The sequence below is a fragment of the Taurulus bubalis genome, assembly GCF_910589615.1.
Source record: "Taurulus bubalis genome assembly, chromosome: 14".
Taxonomy (NCBI): Eukaryota; Metazoa; Chordata; class Actinopteri; order Perciformes; family Cottidae; genus Taurulus; species Taurulus bubalis.
This window is the reverse complement of record NC_136602.1, coordinates 17,852,514-17,861,347: the sequence shown is the minus strand read 5'-3', so window position 1 is coordinate 17,861,347 and position 8,834 is coordinate 17,852,514. Positions and strand designations below refer to the sequence as shown.

The window sequence follows — 8,834 nt, the reverse complement described above, 5'->3', positions numbered from 1 at the left end:
CAGCGACAGAAAGCCAGCAAGGGTCAGGGACTAACCGTCTAAAGGCTCAGCCTTGTTTACTGTACATTACACTTAAAACACTGTTACATTCTGCAAACTGCAAAAGTGTGTTGATATACATTTTAAGTTTGTTAATAGTTCATAGTTAAGGTTAACTGTGTGACTGGGTAAGTGATCTAGGTCACTCTGTTATTTTCTTCAGGCAAAGAGGAAGAAGGCGAGAAAGACTCTCAGCCCAGCCTCGGGGAAGGAGGAGACACAGGGGAGCTCGTACCCGGCAAGTCTCTGGTGTTTGCAGCCATGGAGCTGCTTGTGTTCGTCCTGGTGCGCCACTTACCACAGCTTAATGCGCGCGTGAAGGAGTCCCCCAGCCATGTGCCACTCAGGCCTCAGCGACTACCTGAAGAAAGTGCACGCCTGGTGGCAAACACAGTATCCATCCTGGCGGAACTGCCCTCTCTCTGCTCTCCTGCTGGTGAGGCCTGAAGCAAACTGCAACAACACATACACTCACACCCACTATGCAAAATCTGAAAAAGACACTGTAGACTCACGGTACACATTGAGAGCAAATCTATGTTCCATCTTAGATGTTTCATTTAAAAGTATTAGCCTGCTTGGCCTGCATTGTTGAGGTTGCTATTGATGAACTAAACTCTGAAACTCAAGCTGACGAGGCTGTTTTCGCTGTGATCTCTTTTTTGTCATTCAATGTCCCTATAAGCTTTATGCATTTGTGGGGGATTAAGAGTACGTATGAATAATATTAGCATAGCAATGTGGAGTTCGCTATGAAATGCCCATTTCTCACAGTTTCTTTTCACCTTGACAGGAAGCATGACCATCCTTCCCACCGTGCTCTTCCTAATCACGGGGGTGCTGAGGGAAGCTGCAGTAAAGACTGCTGACAACGCCGTGCCTGTGACTGTGTCGGCCGCCCTGCAGGGCATCAAGACCATCATCACCTCCCCACTGGCCCGGGTGGAGAGCATTCAGACACAGTGGTCCGGCCTTGTGAGGAGCAGCCTGGCGTCTGTACTCGAACACTCGCTGCCAGGCAAGCAGATTGCACACGTGTGTTTGGCCCTTCTACGGAGGGGGTAAGCAAACAGTGTGACCTCATTATTCATGAACAGTTTGCATGCTTGTTTGTATATTTCTGTAGATGAGTCCAGGCCTGACATGGATGAGGTCAGTATGTTGACGGCAATCACACTCTTCCTGCTGTCTGCCAGCAATGAACTTGTCGGAGTAACCGTCCTGCAGAAAGGCTGCATGGACCGCTTCCGAAATGCCCTCAACTCTAGTGATCCCTGGGTAAGCGCCTATGTATACGGACACAGCTGAGAGATGATGAGATTCTCAACCTGGACACATTCTAAATGCTAGATCAAAAGCTGTATTCCAGATGTGTGTGGCCCAGTTAATTGAGTGATTTCATTTCTTTTGCCGCAGGTTCAGGCACGGTGTTACCAGCTGCTGTTGTCAGTGTTTCAGCACTCCAGCCGTGCGCTGTCTACTCCGTACATCCACGCTCTGGCTCCTGTCATGGTGGAGAAGCTGAAGGCAGTGGAGCGCAGTCGGCCAGGGACTGCTGCTGAGCTGCAGGCTGTGCAGGAGGGCATCAGGGTCCTAGAGAATCTGGTCGGCATGGGTGAAGAGCAGAACCGTGAGTATGCCTCTGCCTAATGGACCAATATAGTGCCGTATTTGTCCCATTAAAGTGTTCAGTGCCTTTTTGGATGTGTGCCGTCAAAGAGCAATATAGCATTAAATGCTATATTTAGAATCCCTGCTCTGTTTTACTGTCAATGTAACTATTGATTTCAACATTATGTGATATTCTGTATTCAAATCATACATTTTATATTCCCCAATAATCTTGTTCCTGCTTCCTTTTGTTTTTATCTCCCAAGTAAATCAAACTGCACTGCGTACTTTCAGAAAATGATATTGAGGTGTGATGTATGACATATTTAGGGCCACTACTACAGAATATTTTCATTACAAATTGATCTGAAGATTATTTCCTTGAGCCACTGATTAATCTCTTGGCCTAAAAAATGTCACAGTTTTACCAGAGTACATGGCGACATCTTCAGAAGTCTTGTTTTGGCCGACTAACGGGGTTAGGTGCTGTAATAAAAGGAAAATGAACAAGGAAACAGCAAATGATCACATTGGAGTATTCCGTTTATTCGTGGCCTCACTTCCTTGAGTGTTCGGTGCAGTTAAACTCTCCCAGTTTTGCTGTTGGTGATTATATTTTTTAATGTCTCACTTTTATTATTTGTTTAATAGGGGTGCAGTTGCTGGCTCTTCTTGTACCAACTCTTATCTCCTACCTTTTGGATGAAAATGCCATCTCCTCTGCGCCCCAAGTCTCCAGAGCTCTGCATGAGTTTGCCCTTCAGAACTTGATGCGGATCGGCCCCCTCTATCCAGCGGCCTTCAAGATAGTAATTGGTGCAGCACCTGAGCTTAAGGTCCGTTTGGAATCTGCCATACGGGCCAACCAGGCCAGCAGCAGAGCCAAAGCTGCAGCCCGGCTAGCTCAGCCGGCGGTGCAAGCCGCACCAACCATCAAACTGAAGACGAGCTTCTTCTGTCCCTGAAATGAACTTTACACTCTTGAAGCCTGAATTAATGTTGTCTCTTGAGGTTTGATTTGTCGTCTGTCAACCGAGTTCCCGCTGTCATGTTCGTATCAGCTACAGTTTCTTAAGTGTATTTATTTATTCATTCAACATGTCATCGTTATTTTTGATGGGTGAGAACTCTTCTTGAAGTCAAGAAGGACATTATGTAAATATCATTAAAAGGCATTTGAATGTTCACTTTAAAAACAAAAAGCTCACTTTAAGATTCGTAGGACGTTTTGATTGTGTGAATGTATCATTCGTGGACTTGATGCACATTTATAAAGGGACACATTTTACGTCTTTTCTCCTGATCTTGTCCTGTTTGTCATCAGCCCTCACTATCCACAACATACTATGTTTTGTTAACTGTGCCATTTTTATGTGATTTTACATCACCATGAGCATGGCAGGTATTTGTTTGTCCTATTGATTCCCATCATGCATGTTTGTAACATGGAGCTGGTTTAGTACACGCCCTGAGGGTCTGCTGATTGTTTCTGATGGATGTTTTTATTCTTCTTTTTGTGTTTTTTTTTCTCCTTTAATTATGTCTTAAACATTTATTTTAATCATCATTATTCTGAGCACAGAAGGATATTTTATTAGAGCCCATTGAATATTAAACGCATCATGCTTTTTAAATTTGAATGGAAAATGTAATTCTAACAGAGACAGTTAATTGGTCTGCTGATAAATGGGCAGGTACTCATGTAAACTACAGTATGTGCTGTATTGCTTATAATTGATTTTGTATCCATCTCAGTCTAATTGCTGATATATATGATACATGAATGGGTGAGCTAACATCATAACTTTGCAGATTGATTGAAATGGTCCGATGTAACATTCCACCTTCATTTCTTTGAAATGTGAATAAAGTTGCTTTGACCTCACTGTGCTTATGTTTGTATTTGGTTGCACAGTATAGCCGAGAAGTTGTGGAATAAATACTGACGCAGGCAGGATCTGTAACAGTTCTAGTATAATGGGTCAAATAAACAAGGAGACTGGTCTTCCGGGGAGTTTGGGTAAATGAATCGAGCGCCCCCAACCAACACGCTGTGGGCGTGGCCGTGGCTGCTGACGTCACGCTATGACAGCTAGCTGTCAGAAAGTGAGTTCATTCCCTCGAGCCGAGGAAACAGAGCGCAGGCGACAAGCTTTTGCTCTTCCGTTGATAATCTAGCGCCACAAATCAGCGAGACAACGGACAGACCTTTACACCGAGCCCGGCCATGGACGAGCAGGCGGGGCCCGGCGTGTTCTTCAACAACAACAACAACTCCGTGTTAGCCGGCGGTGGGAAGGGACCGCTGCCCGATGGCGACGCCGGGGAGGCGGCTCGAGCGCAGTACAGTATCCCGGGGATCCTGCACTTCCTGCAGCACGAATGGGCCCGTTTCGAAGTGGAGCGAGCACAATGGGAGGTGGAGCGGGCCGAATTACAGGTGAAAAGCCCCACGTTTTACACACTCACGGTTGTATATAAGTGGCAGCAGCGGGGGACAGATAGTTTGTTTATTTCTGGTTAATCGGGTTGAGTTTCTGTTTGATTGTTCTGCTTACTATGCTAGCTCGTTAGCTTTAGCAGAGAAGCTAAAGGAGCTGCAGCCCCCCCACTACCCGACTGCACGACGACTGTTTGCGACCTCTTCACTGTGACTGAAACCACCACTTGCTTCCTTTGGGACGTCGAGGACAGGCGTTACAGTAACATTAGGCTTTTAGGATACAAGTCACATAGATGGGAGTCTAACTAGCTAATATAGATGTACTTGCAAAGTAATGAATGTGTCACGTTAGTGATAAAACCGTAAAACCTGCCTACTTAACCTATAGCTAAACGTATTGCACCCCGCCTTGGTTTTTAATGCATTTTACCTTTTTAAGTTTATTAAAAATGAAAAAAACGACGTGTGCGAAAGGCAGAATTTATCTCAAGTGCTCTGATCTCTTTAGAACTGTCAGCGCGCACACACACACACACACACACACACACACACACACACACACACACACACACACACACACACACACACACACACACACACACACACAGAGCTTACAACACTCAGACCATCAAGTCAGGATCGTGTCTCCTTGCTAGTCTGATCATAAGCTAGCGGCCTTGATTCCGCCACTTTTAAATATAAAATGCTGTCGTGTCTGTCTTTTGATAAAGGCCACGGTGCTTTTATTATTACATTTGACCCTTACTCTATTGGTCACGCCTCTCAATCATTCAGCTGTTAACAAGATAAAAGAAGGCTGCAGAGATTTTTCTTCCTGCTGTGAACCAGACAAACAGGAAAGCCTAATGTTTAGTTTGCTTTAAGGAGAAGAAAATGTCTTGCAAATTCACTCTGAATTATTTGTTTTATTGTGTTTTCTTGTCCGACTATACTTCTGACTTCTTCTTTTCCCCTGTTTTGATTCCACTGTTTGGACGTGCAGTGCTGTAACATCCATCTTAACATATATATTGGCTGGCAGTAATGTTTACAAGATGTCGTATAACTGAAACTATCACCACCAGCCTTCATGATTTACTTTTCAGACTTTATGTATCTACGGAAGGGAAAACTTTTGACACCATGTGTCAGACCATTCCTATGCAGCATTTGACAAATCATTGTTCAGGCTTTTTATTGTTTACGTTCAGTCTCCGTGTCCAGCCAATGGAGGAAAAGTTTTTTTTCTTTCCATCATTTTGACCTAGTTGTGATGGCGCCAACATTGACTTTTTGGGTCTGGCAGCAGACGGAATGACCTCGGCTAACAAAGAGACGAGAGGGAGACACCGCTTTGTTTTCAGATCGGTGACGTACGCCCTGTTTAGTGTATCAGGGGTTTGACTCATCTGGCTTGTGTATCCAGCTTCCTGTCTGCTGCCATGAAGCAAGCCTCTCAACCAAGCAGCAACAACTGCGGCAAAGCGCAATGAGGTTGCTAAATGGTTTATTGGGTGGTTTGTTTGTGGCGGCAAAACAGTGCGCGCTCAATTTGAGTTCTTGTTTTGGTCGGAACCTCACCTTTTTTAAATGTGAGGTTTTGAACATGATGTAACCTTCAGTGTTCAATAGAACGTCTGGCTTATTCACAATTTTACTCTAATCTGTCGTTATCTGAATAGATGTTTCATTATTTAGTCAGCCGTGATCAGTTACTGTGGTTTCTCTTCTGTAACCTTGTTGTGTCCTTGAGAGATGTGTCCATATTGCAAACAGTACTTCAACCCACAGAAGGTATTGTTGGATTAAGCTTCAGTGAAAGGGACCACAGTGAGGAGGAAGAAGAGGTAGGGATAGAAAGTAGTTTAGCTGAACGTGAATAGACTCGTATGAATAATGAAAAGTCGTAGTGGGCATAGAGCCTTAATGGAAGACACTATGAAGCATCTAGTACCGTATGTTCTTTTTGGTCCACTTCATCCTCCTGCAACATGCTGCGGCTCCAAGTGCTCGTCACCATGTCCACACACTTTGTGTTTTAATCACAGAAACAAAGCGGACATGTTATCGTGCGTGTTTTAAGAAGGCTACATACAAGGTTTCAGAGCAAAGACCATTACGAATGTACATAAAGCGATTTCACAACCCACTGAATACTCTCCTCCCAGGATTTTTTTTTATTGTTGTTGGTTGAATAGGCATTGAATGGAAGACAGTTGAAGCTGTGTCTTGCATCGCTGTTTGGGAGGAAGGCTAAAACCAGGAATGTCGTCCAGCCAGCCTGTTAGGTCATGCTCAGGGCCGCTCCTCTCCGCTGGAGCAGCACAGAAACTGTACTGTACATTAGAGCTGCAACGCTTTTATTGATTAGTTGTCAACTGTGAAATGTACTACTATAATTTAAGTACTTTAACAATTAATCGGTTTGAGTTGTTTTTCTGGATTCTTTACTTCTCTGTACCTGAATAACTTTGAGATATGGACAAAACAAGTCATCTTTGAGAAACAGTGATAAAACATTTTCTGACATTTTATAGACCAAACAACTAATCAATGAATCAAGTAAAAATAATCGGAAATGAAAATCATTGTTAGTTGCAACTCTACTGTAAGTTTCCGACTTCCCCTGCAACTGTGCTGTGTCTGTGTAATGCCGGCTGTCGTCATACATGATTAAACTCTAGTTGAGAGGTCATTGATTATCAATTGATTAACTCGTTCAAGCTGATTTGTTCAGCTAGTGATGGGTTACAATTCCAGTCTCTGGTGTGTTACCTTTGTCATGAAAGTGACTACAGATGCAGCTAATGATTATTTATTTATCAGTTCATCAATTAATTCTTTATTCTTTAAATAGTGAAAATGGCATCAATAACTTAAGATGTGTTTTTGTTGTTATTTTTGCAATATTCTATTATCCAAATGATTTCATTTCATTTCCGTCCATTTATTGAACTGAAATTTTGATTTTGCATAACATTGCCTTATTTATCTGACAGTATATTGATCAGAAACATATTCTCATTACTGTGAGAATATGTAAAGCAGCTTGATTTAGTTAGTCGGATGGCTAAGAAGACTCTTCTATATTTTTATATTCTATATACAGTATATGCTCTCAGGTTGAAGAAAGTCCTCGTTACAAATAGGTGTTTCTAATGAAGCGCTTGCAAAAACCATGTTTTGTACATGGAAAACAAAGCGTTGTACAATAGTTCAACCAGACTTGCAATTGAAAGAGACAAAGATCCCTCTGAGCAACAGTTCAATAGGAATATAAGAAATCAGTAATTTCTGGTAAAGTAAATTGGGAGCTTAGCATCAAATTGTGTGCAGATGTACATATGAACAGGTTCCTGTTTCAGAGCCAAATGCTCAATATCTATAACGAGCTGGAATTAACAGGCGTGTTGCTTTAGCAAAGCTCTGCTTCAAACTTCTTCAACATAGAAATGGTGTTCGTCCAGGGATAGCTCTATTGGAATTGGATCTCCGACTATTAGCTGAACATACTATTTAAAAAAAGACCACAGAGAATATTTAAACCCATTGAGGTTCCATAATGATCAAGGATCACTTATGCTTTTCTGAACTTGAATGCAAATTGTATATCTATGTATTCCGTATTCTCCCGTCATGCAACACTATTGGGACATCAACTAAATGGACGTTTGGTGTCTTGAGTTTTACTGTTTTTTTTTTTTTTTAATCTCTATTAAGATAGCCAAAGTAAAAACATCAATCTAACAGCTGATTCCAGACTTTTGAACGGTAGTATGTATTGTGATATTGATTTGATTGTCATCCCCCGGCCGTACTGATTAGCACAGATCTTTTCCAGGCCAGATGAGATTGAGTCGAGTTACGCCCTGTGCAGGCAAGGCGGGGCTCCAGTGTGCTTCATCAGCCCTCCAGCTATGGGGAAACCCCTGCTCCATAGGATATCTCTGTGCCAGAAGTATCTGTCGGCAGCCATAATTTGACACCAGAAGAAGGTTGAAGGTGACTTGGGGTGTACGGTGGCTCTATGTGGGTGCAGACTGAAACGTGGACCCACTTATCTTCTCTGGATAGAAGCGGCTCTTGTATGTCGAAAGGAAAAGGCTTTCGACATTTGCAAGATTATTATGTGGTTCTTGTTATTGTGTGACTTATCTTCCTGTTGGAAAGCACTGCAGCGAACTGTGGAGCAGCCTAGAATTAGCACGCCTCAGTTCGATGACTTATTACTGTGATCTCATGTTTACTTTTACTAATGACAAAGCCTGAGGCGTACTTGGCTCAATGTGCGGCAATAGAATGGACCGGACCAATGCACAAAGCAACACATACACGTATCGTGGCATTCAGAAATGGGCGTCACCGCCGTTCCTCAGTCCATACAAAGTCCACCCCCGAGCTGCAGTTATTTTTGCTTGCCCTCCCAGTGTGCGCCTCAGAAGTACAACAAAAGTACATGCTTCCTCGCCAAGTATATACCATTTTTGCGATGTTGTTGCTTTTAAGGAATCGACAAAGAAGCTTAAGGCTCCACAAGTTATAAAAATGACCAGTTTACGTAGACGCTGATGCAGATTCACAAAGCTCATGTGCTTTCTGGCTGTAGACCTCAAAGAAACGTCTCCAGTTCTCAGTCACAGGTTCACGACAGACCGCAGTGATATTCACCAGAAGCACCACAAAGACAGTCATTGCAGTGTATTTAAAATATTCCCTGTGGAGACAAGAGTGAGTAGTTTTA

General features: G+C 43.0%; 2 protein-coding genes across 3 annotated transcripts in view; both read left to right on the top strand.

Moving 5' to 3' along the window:
- The window catches only part of heatr5b (HEAT repeat containing 5B), a gene marked incomplete at its 5' end in the record, with an annotated part of 19,083 nt that extends 15,548 nt beyond the window's left edge, over positions 1 to 3,535 (top strand). The window contains 6 exons of the mRNA XM_079229911.1: positions 1 to 22; positions 203 to 475; positions 833 to 1,057; positions 1,166 to 1,317; positions 1,456 to 1,669; positions 2,302 to 3,535. The exon at positions 1 to 22 is cut by the window's left edge and continues 123 nt beyond it. Coding sequence (XP_079086037.1) covers positions 1 to 22; positions 203 to 475; positions 833 to 1,057; positions 1,166 to 1,317; positions 1,456 to 1,669; positions 2,302 to 2,615 — 1,200 coding nt within the window. The 3' untranslated portion in view covers positions 2,616 to 3,535. The remainder of the gene's footprint in view (positions 23 to 202; positions 476 to 832; positions 1,058 to 1,165; positions 1,318 to 1,455; positions 1,670 to 2,301) is intronic.
- A 299-nt stretch (positions 3,536 to 3,834) lies between these two features.
- Positions 3,835 to 8,834, top strand: part of LOC306746421 (striatin-like) — a 28,383-nt gene continuing 23,383 nt past the window's right edge. For both annotated transcript variants that reach the window (XM_079229335.1, XM_079229334.1), the window contains exon 1: positions 3,835 to 4,090. In XM_079229335.1, the coding sequence (XP_079085461.1) occupies positions 3,878 to 4,090 (213 nt within the window). In that variant the 5' untranslated portion in view covers positions 3,835 to 3,877. The remainder of the gene's footprint in view (positions 4,091 to 8,834) is intronic.